Below are 16,214 nucleotides of genomic sequence, written 5' to 3' on the forward strand. Positions count from 1 at the left end.
TGCAAAAACCACAGTCTCAGCGGAAACTCCAAGTCCCGAAATGCTCGTCGGCCTGTCTTCGCCGTCTGTTCACAAGGGCGACACCTCCATCTGGTAGTTGTAGTCATCTGGAGCCCATATTTCTGGGCTTTGGGACAGAGGGACGCCACCCAGAAAACTACAGCTCCCAAGATGCCACGCTCGCCCTTCCCGCCCCGCCGCTGTCGTGCTCCGCCCCCGGCCGCTCCTCCGGCGCTGGGTTGCGCGGCTCATGCCTTCCTGTTGGTCCGAGCTGGGAGAAGTTCACTCTGATCAGCTGATTCCAACTGACAACAAGAGAGGAGGAAGCCTGGGAGGCAGCCGAGGAGGAGGGGGCGGAGATGTTGCTGAGGATGGATCCGTCGGGGCCCTAGAGCAGCCTGGGTCCCGTCGGCAACCCGCGTCCTCCGCGTCGCCTTGCGGCGGCCAAGCTACTCCGGGTGGGCTCTGCGGGCCACGACGGGCGCGACGGGCAGGGCGGGGGCAGCTTGGCCCAGCCCCGGGCGAGCGCTGGTCCCGGGGCTCCGGTCGCTTCTAGGAGGAAGGGGGGGACGGGTGCGGCTCGGATGGGGGTGGGGTGGCATAAACAATGGATTAGGCTCTGGGATGTGCGGGTGTGGGGGAGATTTGGGGGGCCTTCTTTGTTCTTCGGCTCCGCTGCCACCCCTCGGGTTGTGGTGGCGGTGTCCTGGAACAAGGTAGGGGTGAGGAACCCGAGATTGGAGAGAGTTGTCCAGGTGGGGGCCCTGAGGAGGGGCCGGATTGTTTGCTTGGCCTGGTAGGGGTCGGGTATTATGAAGGTTGATTTTCTGTTTTTCTTAGTAGTGACAAGTTTTGATTTTTGTTTCCCTTTTGGGAGCTGGCTGGGCACGCCTGAGGTTAGGGGGTAAATAAGGTCCCCTGGTTACTCCGCTGCCTTCCTTGTTTATCTGCAGATCAGATGGATAGACTGATTACTGTAAGGGAGGAGCGAATAACCGAAAGGAGGACTTTACACTTTGTTGTGCTGTTGGACTAGACGGCAAAGCTAGGGGGAATTACAAGTGTAATTACATGAAGAAGTGACCCCAACCCCCTTTTCTGTCTCCCCACTTTTTTTCCTTTAAAGTTTTTTTTTTTTTTTTGGTTTTTCGAGACAGGGTTTCTCTGTGTAGCTTTGTGCCTTTCCTGGAACTCACTTGGTAGCCCAGGCTGGCCTCGAACTCACAGAGATCCGCCTGGCTCTGCCTCCCGAGTGCTGGGATTAAAGGCGTGCACAACCACCGCCCGGCTAAAGTTTTTTTTTTTTTTAAGTTAGATTCTGAGTGTCAAGAGAAAAATGAGTTGTTTTGACTCACTATAGGGCCTGACTCTACAGTGCACCAGAGTGAAGGAATTCTGCCTCCTGTTGCTCCCAGCTCCCTGCTCTAGACAGAGAAAGAAGGGGCAAAAAGAAGCATAGTAGTTGTTTTAGTTTTTGAACGTGAAATTGAGACGATTGTTGCCAACTTTAGACCCCTTGCAAGGCCTTCACCTGTCCAAAACTGAAGCAGTCCACTTACGAGGATAATTGGGTTTGTCTAGGTCTTTGAGGGAGGTCTAAAGTTTATTGTTTAATTTTTTTTCTTTAGTTTTTTTTTTTTTTTTTTTTTTTTTTGGTTTTTCAAAACAGGATCTCTCTGTGAAGCAGTCCTGGCTGTCCTGGATCTCGCTCTGTAGACCATGCTGGCCTCGAACTCACAGAGATCTGCTTGCCTCTGCCTCCCGGGTGCTGGGATTGAAGGTGTGTCCCACTGCTGCCCGGCTGCGATTGTTTTTAGAAGGGAGATCCTTAACCATCATTTGGAGATGAAGTTTCTAGTCCTAGAATAAGCCATTGTAGTTTTTTGTTTGTTTGGTTTTTGAGACAGGGCTTCTCTGTGTAGCTTTGGAGACTTTCCTGGAACTCACTCTGTAGCCCAGGTTGGTCTTGAATTCACTGAGATCTGTTGGGCTCTGCCTCCCAAGTGCTGGGATTAAAGGCCTGTGCCACCACCACCCACTGCCACTGTAGTTTTTATAAGCAAGGATGAGAGTTCTCTTGGTGGTTTTGGCCTGGCATTTAGGTGTTCTTTTTGTTTGTTTTTTTTTTAAGGTACGCTTCTGCTTTTTTCCAGATGAGTGAAATCCTCTTCCCCTGTTCTAGGGAGCCTTTGAAATATTGGCTCAAGGCTCATGTATATCGAACAGCTCCTCACCACCTTATTTCATCACTACGACTTTGTGGCCGAGGCCCAACTGATGAGCCTACCTTTGTGAACCCAGCAGACCTCTCAACCTGTATCAAAGACTCTGTCGAGTTCATTTTGACTTCAACTTTATCTGCACTTGGCAGAGGATGAAACCTTCAGACTCGATCAACATTGCTGCTGAGACTAGAGACTTGGAGGCAGAGCCTTAAAAGTTTAAACATTTGTGAGTGTGCAGAAATTCTTAGACAGGTTTTCTTATTTTAAAGTGTTCAGAACCCTGTGGAAGCACTAGCCGCCTTCAGACTCAAAGCCGTTGTCTTCCTTCATTCCTGGAAAAAGCACGGGAGTGAGTGTTCCAGGGTGGGTGGTTTTTAGACGAGTCTAAGTTATGAGTGCCCAGACTTCCCCAGCAGAGAAAGGCCTGAATCCGGGGCTCATGTGCCAGGAGAGTTACGCCTGCAGCGGGTCTGACGAAGCTGTCTTCGAATGCGATGAGTGCTGCAGTTTGCAGTGTCTCCGCTGTGAGGAGGAGCTGCACAGGCAGGAGCGTCTACGAAGCCATGAGCGGATAAGACTCAAAGCTGGCCACGTCCCTTACTGTGACATCTGCAAGGGCCCCAACGGGCATTCTCCAGGTGTTCGGCAAAGGGCAGCCGTGAGGTGCCAGACCTGCAAAAACAATCTGTGCCTGGAGTGCCAGAAGAGGACTCATTCAGGAGGTAACAAGAGGAGACACCCCATCACTGTGTACCATGTCAGTAAGGTCCAGGAATCCCTGGAGGGGGAAGAGATGGATGAGGAGACCAAGAGGAAGAAGATGACAGAGAGGGTTGTGAGCTTCCTCCTGGTAGATGAAAATGAAGAGATTCAGGTAAGTGCCCTGCCATTACGGGACTCCTATCGCTGTATTGATCTGCTCTCCAAAACAGCCCAGGAGTGCCCCTTAGAAGCAGTAAAAGCCAAGGCCTCAGAAGCCTTAAGTTTATTTAGTTTTGTTTGTTTTGAGAAATTTCACTCTTAGCTCAGCTGGCCTGGAATTCCCAGCAGTCCTCCTGCCTCACTTTTCCTGAGTGCTGGGATTGTAGGTATGAGCCACTACACCTGGCTTACCTTTTGGTTTTTTGAGACAGGGTCTTGCTGGGTAGTTCGGGCTGACCTTGAACTGGTGATCTCCCTACCTCAGCGTCCTGATGTGCTGAGACTATGGAGTAAGATTTAGTTATTTACCAGCTGGATAATCTTGGACTAAATTCATTTTGCTTTCCCCTGAGCCTTAGTTTTCTCATCTGTACAATGGGAACAGTGGTTGTGAGAATGAAGTGAGGCTGTGCAGGCTGTTGCCTACCAGCGCTGTCTTTGTAGTAGTAGGAAGAACAGCTTAGGACAGTGGCCTGCAGGAAAGCACTTAGAAAACCAAAGATAATGTGACAGATAGGGGACTGTGTATCCTCAGTATTGGGGGAATTATTATTATTATTTTTTTACAAAGACAATATTCTTTTCAATGGCCTCTTTTGGTTTTCTTATACAAGCTTCTTAGTCCCTTATCTGTTGTTATAACAAAATACCTGAGTCTAGTAACTTATATGAGGAATAAAAGTTCCTTTTGCTCACAGGTCTAGAGGCTGAGAAGTCCATGAGTGTCTGAGCATCTGAGGGCTGTATTGTGTGGAGGGGTATCAGAATCCTGCTCAAGTGTCGTGGCTTGATAAGCCACCTCTCCCATCACAGGGCTCCACTTTGATGACCTTATCTCAATTACTTGCAGGGTCCACTTCCAGAACATCAGCGTGTGTGTGTGTGTGTGTGTGTGTGTATAAGGATCAAGTGTGGGTGGGGCAGGACTGGTTGTTGATTTAGAGTAGTGGATTGTTCTTACAGATGACCCAAGTTCAACTTCCAGCACTCATGTTAGGAGGCTTAGAACTGCCTGTAACTCCAGTTCCAGGGACCCAACACCCTCTTTTGGCCTCCAAGAACAACATGTGCACAGACCCATACTACACATGAACACACATCATTTAAAATATAGTTTCAGAGGAACATTCCAACCATGGTGACTTCTAATGTGTAGAAGCCAGTGAGGGCTTCCAGAACGCCTAGAGAATCTTTGGTTTGTTCCCCATTTGGGTGAGAGGGTAGCAAGAAATAGGAGATGTAAAATAGTAAGTTCAAAGAGCATGTCCCTTAAGCTGGGAAGGAGATGGTGGTAGCCAGTGACCATCAGGAGTTGGTAATGTTTTTTGTTTTTGTTTTTTGCTTCTTTATTGCTTTTTTTTTTTTTTTTTTTTTTTTTTTTTTTTTTTTTTTTTGAGACAAGGTCTCTCTGTGTAGCCCTGGCTGTCCTAGAACTCCAGTCTGTATACAGAGATCTACCTGCTTCTGTCTCCCAAGTGCTGGGCTTAAAGGCCTGTGCTGCCCTGCCCTGCCCTGCTAGGGTAATGTTATGTTATTTATTTATTTTGTTTTGAGTTGGCTTTTTTTTTTAAAAAAAATCATGTATCTGTGTGTCCCATTGCTCATGTATGGAGGTGGGGACAATATTTTGAGTTGATTCTCTCCTACCTGTGGTTCCCTGGGATTGAACTCGGGGTTGGTGGCAACAAGCTTCTCACTGGGTAAGCCATCTTGAGGCAGGCCCTTTAGTTGCCTTCCAAGGGAAGACTGCTTCCCTGTTGGAATTCCCTTCCTAGCTAGTGCTCCCAGGCTGTGCAACCACAGCAAGTTATTCCAGCTTCACCGGTCTGTTCTGTCTCCATTTCATAGACCTGTCGGGAGGACTCGGAGATTAGGAGTGGAAAAGACTTATCATAGGGCCTGGGACCTCATGTCCAGTACCAGTTCGTTGTTGCCAGTGTCCGTGTGGTATTTGTGGCCCACTGACTTAGTACTTGTGGTGGCGATGACTCAGTCTCCAGAGGGAGGAATACCGATACATAGTCACCATTAGAGAGATTTCCCAATTATCCACTAAGTATTTTTTACCTCTGCCTTTCTCCTGTGTGGATAAGCTGATGGAAATGAATTACGTCATGATTGCTGTCCGCTTCTAGTGTGCACCGTTGCTGGATACTTTGCTAACACAGACTTCCCTTTATTGGTTTGAGAGGAACTAATAGAGCCATGGGAGAATGACCCAGATCCCATTCTGCCTCCCTTGTCAGCAGTAATGTCTTCATTATGGATTATGCTCTAATTGGGCAACATTGTGCACTGAATATTTTATAAATGGAGCAGTTGGGTCTGGATGGTTCTGGTTTGTTCTGGTATAATGTCAGCCTCTGAAAGTCACAGTTCATGGTATTGATACTTTCTAAAGTGAGAGGAAGATTTTTGAGGAACCAGTAATTTTCATGAATATTTAAATTTTCATGAATTAAAAAACTTGCTCGTACTTAAGTACATGCTCATTTCAACCTAACATTTACCCTAACCTTTGTGTGGGGATGGGGTGTGTGTGTCTTTTTGCATGCTGAAGCTCGAGGTGGATCTTCAGTTATTCACTCACTGAACATAGGGCTTGCTGTTGAAGCTGAACTGTCTGGCCTGAAGCCCTTGGGATCCTCCGCTCTGCTTCCACCTTTAACCATACCCCAGCACTGAGGTTCCTGGTACCTGCCACCACATCTGTATCATCTCCTCCTCCTCCTCCTCTTGGGAGACTTTTTAAAGACATCATCTAATGTAGCCCATGCTATCCTCAAACTCCTTGCAATAGAGGATGACCTTAATTTTTTTTTAATTTTGAGACAAGGTCTCACAGGCCTTAGATATCCTGTGATCTACCACATAGATAGAGCATGCTGGCTCTGAACTTAGAGATCAGCCTGCTCTGCCTCCAAAGGTGTATGCCAGTACACCTGGCTTGACCTTGAATTATGATCCCTTTTGACACCACCTTCTTATTGTTGGGATTACAGATTGTGCCTCCAGGCCTGGTTTATGTGGTGCTGAGCATCGAGCCTAGGGCTTGCTTCAGGCGTACTTGGTCAGCCCTTGACCAACAGAACTACATTCCCAGCCCAGGCCAGTCAGTCAGTCTGTCCATCTGTTTACCTCTATCGTGTTCTCTTAAAATATTTTTTCCCCCCAAACAGGTTGGGAAAAAAACAACAACAACTCAGTATTGTTATTTTCAAATAACCTGATTTTTTGTGAACCAGTATCTTTAGGGGTATTTACAGGAGCACGGACAGTTACCAATGGCTACTCCACTGAAGGAAGTATCTTCCCTTCCCTAGCAACTATTAAATGCCTAGAGCTCCCCAGGAAGGCCATGCTTATTTTTTTATTTTTTTTTTAATTAAAAATTATTTGTGTGTATGTGTGTGTGTGTGTGTGTATGTGTGTGTGTGTGTGTGTGTGTGTCTGAGTTCGTGTGTGCCCCATGTGTGCAGGGAAGGCCCGAAGAGGCTGTTGGAAGGAAGCTGGAGTGGGGGGCAGTGGTGAGTCACCGGATGTGGTTGCTGGGAACCCATCTCTGGTTCTCTGCAGGAGGGCCTACTCTCTTCACCCTGAGTCACCTCTCCAGCCCCCTCCTAGAGTTTGTGGCAGGGTCTCACTGTGCACCTGTTTCCATGTTTCTTTTTTCTTTTTCTTTTTTTGTTTTTGAGACAGTTTCTCTGTAGCCCTGGCTGTCCTGGAACTTGCTCTGCCTGCCTCCGCCTGCCTCTGCCTGCCTCTGCCTGCCTCTGCCTGCCTCTGCCTCCTGAGTGCTGGGACTAAAAGGGTTTGACATCATGACAAGATAGTCCATGTTTTTTTCTTTTTTTTTTTTTAAGGTTTTATTTATTTATTATGTATATGAGTACTCTGTCTGCAAGTATGCCTGCAGGCCAGAAGAGGCTGTCAGATCTCATTACAGATGGTGGTGAACCACCATGTGGGTGCTGGGAATTGAACTCAGGAAGAACAGCCAGTGCTCTTAACCGCTGAACCATCTCTCTAGCCCTAGTCCATGTCTCTTAAGAAGGGATTAGGAAAATTGAAGGAAATGTAATGAGATTAATCCATCCAGCTCCCTGGAGATACTCTGTCTCGGGGGAAATAAAAATGTATGATACAGATGTAGATTATAAATTTAGCTAGTTTATGTTTGTTTGTTTATTTATTTATTTATTTGATGTATACAAGTGCTCTGTTTATATGTACATCTTTATGCCAGAAGAGAACATCAGATCCCAATATAGATGGTTGTGAGCTGTCATGTGGGTGCTGGGAATTGAACTCAGGACCTCTGGAAGAGCAACTGGTGCTCTTCACCTCTGAGCCATCTCTCTCTAGCACCAGCTACTTTATGTTTTATGTCCTATACAACATCATATGCAATGGATAAACACACTGATAGTGTTGACTTTATTATTTTAGACTGGCTAGTGAGGTGGTTCAGTAGGTAAAGGTGCTTGTCAGGAGAGAACAGATTTGGAACAGTTGTCCTCTGATTTCCACATGTGCTGTGTGTACATTCATGCACTCTTACACACAAATAACTGAAAAAAAAGCAATTAGAGTCTGATTATGTAGCCTATGGTCTTGAACTTCTGTATAACCCAGTCTGTCCTTAAACTTTCAATCTTGCCTCTGCCTCCCAAATGATGGTATTACGGTGGAATTACAGATGTTCACCACCACAACTGGGCCTGAAATTTCTTTTCTCTGTGTTCTAGTCTTGGCTCATAGGAGCTGAAAACAAAAACAAAAACAAAAATAAAAAAATCCCCCCCCCCCCCAGGGTTTCTCTGTGTAGCCCTGGCTGTCCTGGAACTCACTCTGTAGACCTGGCTGGCCTCAAACTCAGAGATTCACCTCTTGCCACCGAGTGCTGGGATTAAAGGTGTACGCCACCACCGCCCGGCTCACAACTGTGTTTTTAATTGTTTTGCACATGCTGCTATCTATGAGAAAACTGAACTAGATCATTTCCTAAGTTTTTACTTAATGACTCTATGAGAACAAATACTCCCCTAAAGTGAATGAATTCTGTTCCAATCCACTACTCCCAACTGATGTTGCTGTGATTGATAAACTGATAGCTAAAGATTTAAAAGCTTCCCCTGTGCAGTTAGGAATTTTTTTTAGTACCTATATAAAACTTTTAACCATAATAATAATAATCCTGTATATTAATTTCATGTGGCAGCAACAAATTATCACAGATTATCCTCTAATTTTAAAGGTCAAAAGTCCTAAAATGGGTTGATAGACTGTGTTCTTCCTAGAAGCTGTAGAGGAGAATTTGTTTTGCTTGGTTTTTGTCTAGCTGTAAGAATTGACCTGCATTCCTTGGTTTGTGGCTCTGTCATTGAACTTCAAAGCCTGCACTGTAGCAATTTCTAGTCCCTTTGTGTTTCTCTGCTTTATTGTCACAGTCTTTCTGCTTCTGTGTCCCTCTTGATGTCTCCTTGTAAGGATCCTTGAGAGTATATTGGAACCTACCAGAATAATCCAGCATAATCTCCCCATTTCAAGGTCCTTAATTTAGTCATCCATGGAGGCCTGTTTGTCACACAAAGTGGCATATTCACAGTTCCTGGGATTAGGACATGGTTCTCTCTTGGGGAATGCCAATCTCCAGCCTGCTACATTTTGTGAAGTAGATTGTGTTTCACAGATGAGGACCCTAAAGGTCCATCTGATGCACAATATCCATAGTGCAGTGGTTGAGGAATGGATGTACCAGATGAAGGCTCACTACAGAACTGGGGTCAGGAGGGTGAAGCTGCCTTGAGGCACAGTATTTAACCAAACACCTTTCTGCCTCCCTCCTGCTTCTGGTCTCTCAGTAGTCCTGCCCAGGAAGCCTGTCTTCTCATTGTGGCCTTTCTAGTGAGATGGGTAGACTTCTGGGTTGTACTCACTGGTTTTCTAGGCCTCAGTGGGGCCGACTGAGGAAGAACACAGTTTATAGAGACCCATTATTTAGTCGTTAATAAAGGAGCCAGGGGCAACGCCCTTAGCAAATGTCTCAAAGGTTAGGAGAATAAACTTTCTAGCCATAGGGTTCTTTTTTTTTTGGTTTTTTCGAGACAGGGTTTCTCTGTGTAGCTTTGCGCCTCTCCTGGAACTCACTTGGTAGCCCAGGCTGGCCTCGAACTCACAGAGATCGACCTGGCTCTGCCTCCCGAGTGCTGGGATTAAAGGCATGCGCCACCACCGCCCGGCGCCATAGGGTTCTTAAGAGAGGAAGAGGATGCCGTTTACCTGCTTTTTGGGTCTTCAGGGAGTCAGACATCTTGTTTTGTCAGTATGTTTACAAGCTGGGGGGAAAAGATGAGAAACAAAAAGTCATTCTTCATTCTTTTTCATTTTTCCTCCAACATTTAAGGCCAGTGACTTTATTTTTAAGGTTTGTGTGTTTTTATTTTATGTGTATGAATGCTCTTTGCCTGCATGTGTGTCTGTGGTACCCTGTACATGTCTGGTGCCCACAGGGGCCAGGATCCTTGAACTGGAGTTGGAGACAGTTGTGAGCTGCCATGTGGATGCTGGTATCCAAACCTGGATCCTCTGAAAGAGCAGCAAATACTCTGAGCCATCTCTTCAGCTCCACGTTCCCCCTTGTTTAAAGACTCCAGACAGGTTTTTTCCTCACCCCACCCATTTCCCTCTGTCCTTTTTCTATAAAGTTCTCACGAGTGCCCGCTCCAGGAGAACACAGAAGCATGGTGCCCAGAAGAACCTTGTCTCACCTTCATGCTGACTGACCACTGACTGAGACTCAGGAGGGCCTGGGGACTTGTCTTCTGAGGAGTCCGTGTGGGCTCATGAGGGGAAGAGAGGATAACAGCGTCTGTGTGTACCCTGCCCTCCTTGAGTCAGAAGCATCCATAGGTTAATGGGAACCCAAGCTGAGTCTCCTGCCCTTCCCTTCCTGGTCATTGGATACCACTGAGACTGGTCCTTTAAGAAGACCCAACGTACTGCTTGGCTGCTTCCCTTGTTTACGGTCCCAGAATAGTGCTGCTCAAAATACTGGGACTTGTCCTTTTTTTTTTTTTTTTGAATTGGCCAAAAGAGACCTTATTTTAGTAGGACTCAGAAATGGGAAACAGCAGAGGATGTTTTCTTTCGTCTTTCCCCTGACTGGCTGGTCTGGTCTGCCACATTTCTGTTTTCGTGTCATGTGCCGTGGGCCTGCTACACCCCACCCTCTGGCTCTGGCTCTGGCTCCTGGTCTAGGTAGCTTCTTGGGCTCTGTTCCTTCTGGGCCCTCTCTTTAGGTAGGCTTGTTTAAATCCCCAAGATTTTGGTCAGTAGGTCATAAGCCAGAGGAGTCCTGATTTTTACATTGTTGAACTTTTCCATTCTTTTTAATGGCCAGACAGAAAGTAAGACCTGACTTTGGTACGGTGGGTAGTTACCCTTCGGCAAATTCTGGTCAGAACATAGATACATTTTGCCATTAGTTTCTTCGGTTCTGTGTCAAGAAAATAAAACACAAAAACTCGATGGCACTGTCAAAATAATAAGTAATAATTGCATGAATGGCAGGCCCCCACCCCCCCCTTACACATAGAAAGTAAAAGCCCCTTTGTTTGGTGATGTGGTTGACTGGACTGCCTTAAATGGGATTACTGGGAAACACAGCATTGGGGATGACTCAGATGGACAGAAGGATGAAAGAGCCCCTATTGTGTGCCTTCCTTCTGCTCAGGGGCTTGAGAGTGTGCTCAGTTTGGGGCTCATTGTGCTGTAACTGACTCCTGGCTTTTAACTTAGGATATTATTTTGGTTAGTATAAGGCTGTTTAAAATTTGACTCACACAAACTGTCAAAATCACAGTGGGTCAGCTTTTTAAGGAACGGGTCTTTAACTGTCCTAAGTTACCTCCAGTTTGTGTGTTCTCCCCCCCACCCCCCTCTTCTTGCCTGTTTTGAATTGGGCAAGTGCTTTTCTTTTGAGCCACAATTACTGCAGAAGGCAGGTTTCTTTTTTTTTTTTTTTTTTTTTTTTTTTTTTTTTGGTTTTTCGAGACAGGGTTTCTCTGTGTAGCTTTGCGCCTTTCCTGGAACTCACTTGGTAGTCCAGGCTGGCCTCGAACTCACAGAGATCCGCCTGGCTCTGCCTCCCGAGTGCTGGGATTAAAGGCGTGCGCCACCACCGCCCGGCGGCAGGTTTCTTTTTAAGTTGACTTCATGCCTTTTCTCTGGGGATGTGTCCGCTGGCTGGGCCACGCCTGGGGCTTTCCTGAGGTTGTGTAGCTCTGGTGGCTGGCTGGACTGTGCCAGGGACCTGGCCTGCTTTGGACAGAGCTCCTGGGAGCTCCTTTGTAGTTTAAGTGCTCAAGGATTGAGCACAGCTGATTGCTGGTGAGAAATTAGAGGGAGCTAGTGGGGAGACCAGGAAAGGAAGGGAGGTAAGGGTGTAGCCTGTTGAGGCAAGAGCAATTCGGTCTCTGGGAAAGGACACAGAAGGGCTTTCTGAGGCAGGAGTGGGTGATGCTTCCTTGGAGTTTTCCTTATGTTGCTCCTCTTTTTTTCCCCCTTCTCTCCCAGGTGGGATCTTGTGTAGTCCAGGCTGATCTTGAACTCAGCTGGTAGCTGAGGATGACCTTGAACTTCTGATCCTCCTGCTTCTACCCTCTTAGAATTGGGATAAGCAGTTATTCATCTCTACTGGTTTATGCAGTGCTGGAGACTGTACCCAGGGCTTCATCAAACAATCTACCATGAGAACTATATTCTCAGCTCTCATTTTGCCTTTCTTTTTAAAAATTTTTTAAAAAAAGCTTTATTAGGTATGTGCCTATGTGCATGACGTGTAGTAGACATGTGTGCTACTGCTTGAGTGTGGAGATCAGAGGATAATTTGCAGAAGTCTATTCTTTTAACATGAGGGTTCTAGGGATTGAATTTAGGTCATCGGGCTTGGCAGCATATGGATTTTCCACACTGAGACATCTTACCAGCCCTTTGTCTCTCTTTTTTAAAAAAAAAAAAAAAAAAAAAAGCAAGATCTCACTGAGTGGCTCTGGTTGGTCTGGAACTTGATTTGTAGACCAGGCTGGCCTTGAACTCATAGAGATCCACCTGCCTCTGCCTCCCAAGTGCTAGGATCCAGAGTGTGTGCTACTATGTCCAGCCTTTAGTCAAGAGGTTCTGTTTGACTGATTTGTGGGTCAGAGTGGTAGTGGTTGGAATTTTAGGGTAGAGAGTATACTAGTTATATATATAAGAACCTGACCACTGGCTTGACATCTTTGGAGGATGATTTGATTTTTTGGTAGCTCCTGGAATCCCTGCCCTGACCCCCCTATTTTTTCTGATCCTGAATCATTTCTGGTTGATTCTAGACACTGGTGCTTAAAAAGAGCTAACCAAGTTTGGTCCTTTCAGACACTACAAGTGCAAGTTAAGTGACAACACATTCCTGAGCAACTTAGCAGTCAAAGAATATTCTAGAAAATTTTCTGCTTTCTAGTTAGTTCAAATCCTGCTAGCTGGTGACTGTGTCATTCACTTGGCTAAACTGTTCTATATCCTTTTGTAATCTTTTCTTTCAAAGCTCAGACAGACATCAGTCCATTGCCTTGAAATGGAAGTTCTCACTGAGCTGTGCATCTTAGTTTTTGGGATAATCTCTGTGCAAACTTTTTCTGGGTTCTGGGGATGGAACCCAGAGCTGTATGCATAGCAGGCAAATGCTCTGCCACTGAGCTACATCCCTACCTCCCTCTAAAATGTTCTTAAAATGGGAACTTACGATGGTGAGTGAGCCTGGGAGGAGTGATAGAGGCCAGCATTGCTTGGAATGCCCAGTTCTTGTTTGCCCTGAGTAGAGGTTATTTGAGGATTCCATAGTTCTTTTTGCACAGCCTTTCTGGTCCTGGTGACCATGGGTTTACTTTAGGTAGTAGGTCACTGTTGTGCACCCCACCCCACCCCCACTCCCGTGTTTCAGTAACTCTATTTAGATCTGGACTATTTGGCAGGCATTCAGACAAGCAAACAACTTTCCGTCTTCCCTACTTGCTTCCTTCCTTTCTTGTTTTTCCTTTTCCTTTCCTTTCCTCACCCCTTTTCTTTCCTGGTTGTAAATTAAGACTTGAAATCTCCCATTGTTAGGGTAAGCAGTTGGTATAACCAAATACAAATGGTTGTGGGTTATATTTCATTCTGGATTGTTCTTGAATTTCTTTTTCTTCCTTTACTACAGAAAATTGACCGTGTGTGCCATTTATTTATTTATTTATTTATTTATTTATTTATTTATTTATTTATTCATTCATTCATTTCTAGATGGGCCTTACTCTGTATCCCTGGCTGACCTGGAACTTGGTATACTGAGTACTGAGAACTCTTGAGTTCTGCCTTGGCAGGTAGAGGTAGGAGGATTGGGAATTCAGGGTCATCTCTGGCCACATGTTGAGACTGTCTACAAAACAGAACTCAACAAATCTCAAAATCCCGCTTCATTGAGACGTGTAGTTTTATGAGTTGACAGATGTATACATCTATGACCACTGCAATCAAGACATGAAACATTGTGTTGGAGAGATGGCTTGCTGGCTAAGAGTACTTGTTCTTGCAGAGGACCCGGGTTTGATTCCCAGCTGCCACATAGCTCAGAGCCATCTATAATTCCAGTTCCAGGAAATCCAACTCCTTCTTCTGACTTTGTAGGGCACCAAGCATGCATATGATATACAGATATACATGTAAGTAAGATATTTATACATATAAAATAAATAAATCTTTTTTAAAAAAAGACATGAAGCCGGGCAGTGGTGGTGCACGCCTTTAATCCCCGAGCTTGGTAGGCAGAGGCAGGCTGATTTCTGAGTTTGAGGCCAGCCTGGACTACAGAGTGAGTTCCAGGACAGCCAGGGCTACACAGAGAAACCCTGTCTCAGAAAACAAAAATAAATAAAGAAAGAAAGAAAAGGAAAAAAAGAAGGAAAACATTTCCACCAATTTCCAAGGTTTCCTTGTGCCTCTGAGAAGTCAGTCCCCGGCAGTCACTGAACTGCTTTCTGTCACTATGCATTAGAGATCGAATGTTCTAGAGTGTTGTATAAATGACTCACTGTGCCCCATCCCAATACTAGATGAACTCAGAGTCTAGTCCCTGTGAGGCAAGTACTCCTACCTTCGATCCCATTATATCCCCTGCCACTAAGTTGTCCAGGCTGGCCTTGAATTTATGGTATTCCTACCTCACTCCTGAGTAGCTAGGCTTCTAGCTGTTAACACCCAGCTTATGCTTTTGAGAGTCATCTATATTTTTGTATATCTTGTAAGGTAATTCATTTTATTGCTGAGTTATATGGGTATACCCATAATTTATTTATCCATTTATTGGTGAATGTGTTATATAATATATGTATATATACATAGTTTATTTGGAGATAGGGTCTCATCCTCCTCCATCAGCCTCTTCGAGTGCTAGAATTTTAGGTGTGACCCCAGGACTCAGCTTGTACCATGTATTTATACTGAATGCCATTCTTCTTTGTATTGGAACATAAGCTCCATGAAAACAGCTGCATTAGTTAGTGTTCTCACTGCTGTGGTAAAATACCCGACAAAGGCAAATCAAGGGAGGCCTCAGCGATCAGTGATCAATGACAGGTCTGTCATAGCTTGAAGACCTGTCAGGAGGAGTGTGAGGCAGCTGGTCCTGGTGCATCTGTCGTCAGGAAGCAGAGAGGAATGCTGCTGCTCAGCTGACCTTTTAAATGTTGTTTAAATTGGAATCCTTTTCCTTTTTTCTGTTTTCCCCTTTTATTCAGTCCAGAACTCCAGCCTGTGGGATAGTGTCACTGACACTCAGGTGGCTCTTCTATCTTTCGTTAAGCTTCTCTGGAGACACCTTCATGGATGCATCTAGAGGGTGTTCCTCCTTGATGATTCTAGACATCCATCCATTTCAGCAGCACCCACTGTTGTGCTAGGCATGTGGTGTTGAGTAGCACAGACCAGACCCCTGCCGGCAAGGTGGACCCTGTAGTTGTGAAGCTGAGAGCTGACAAGAATGTGGACGTGTTAGCAGAGGGTGGGTGGGAGCGAAGGGTCTGAGCAGGAGGAGGATTTTATCAGTTGACTCTGGTGTGATTTTTTTTTTTTTTTTTTTTTTTTTTTGTGGCCTGTGTCTTTGTCTTCTAGTCTGGTATTTTCCCTTCTAAGGTTCCAGGTGTCACCAGAGCTTATGCTGGTTTTGTTGTAGCTAAGTAGGCTTTTGCTATGCTGTGTGAAAGGGGCTGCGTGTCCATCCGGAAGGGTTTTTTGGATCTCTTGAGTTGGTGTTTCCTGGTCCTCAGGACTGGAAGGCTTTTTCTTCAGATATAAAAGGAGGTGAACTGGGTTAGTTGCTTATGTCAAAGAAGCTCGTCATGGAGCTAAAAAGAAATGTTTTTGAAGAATCTGTGTGAGGCTCATTTCTGTGTGGCTGTGTTCTCGCGGCTTGGACAGTGGAGGAGCTGTGGGCCGTGTCTGTGAGGCAAGGGTCAAACATTGTTGGAGTTATAAGACAGGGAAGGGGAATTCCTGACTCTCAAGTCATGGGACATTTTGGGGACAATGGAGTGGAAGAAAGTGATCTTTGTCCTTACCAATGTACTCAGTGTTTGTGAGGCCAAACTGTGACTCCAGTCATCTAAAGAAAACATTTGATAGGGAAATGGCTGTTTCTTACAAGGAACTCTGCCATCTCACATGTGAACCTAAAGTGAGTGTGAGCTCCTTTAGAACTTCCTGTCATGTGGAAGCAGGGTTTCTAGAATGTTCTGGTTATAGGTGTTTGTTTTTATTTTTTTACTTATTTTTAAGATCAGACTGGCCAGAGATCTGCCTGCCTCTGCCTCCTGTTAGAGGGATTTGTTACTGGAATGGAGCCTTTGTTGGGACTTTAAAACTAGAGTACTGATCTGTTTGACATAGTTTTAGTAAAGTCCTAGTTGATTTACTTATTTTTATTTCAAGTTTATTGGTGTTTTGCCTGCATGTATGTCTGTGTACCGGTGTCAGATGCCCTGGAACTGGAGTTAC

General features: G+C 45.5%; 1 protein-coding gene across 3 annotated transcripts in view; it reads left to right on the top strand.

Moving 5' to 3' along the window:
- Positions 1-232: 232 nt before the first annotated feature.
- The window catches only part of Zfyve1 (zinc finger FYVE-type containing 1), a 55,778-nt gene continuing 39,796 nt past the window's right edge, over positions 233-16,214 (top strand). The window contains exons 1-2 of one of the 3 annotated variants that reach the window (XM_052739367.1): positions 233-458; positions 2,132-3,099. In XM_052739367.1, the coding sequence (XP_052595327.1) occupies positions 2,617-3,099 (483 nt within the window). In that variant the 5' untranslated portion in view covers positions 233-458; positions 2,132-2,616. The remainder of the gene's footprint in view (positions 459-2,131; positions 3,100-16,214) is intronic. The other 2 variants (XM_052739366.1, XM_052739368.1) reach the window with 2 other exon arrangements.

The sequence above is a fragment of the Peromyscus californicus genome, unplaced genomic scaffold, assembly GCF_007827085.1.
Source record: "Peromyscus californicus insignis strain IS unplaced genomic scaffold, ASM782708v3 Scaffold_15__1_contigs__length_86483966, whole genome shotgun sequence".
Classification (NCBI taxonomy): Eukaryota; Metazoa; Chordata; class Mammalia; order Rodentia; family Cricetidae; genus Peromyscus; species Peromyscus californicus.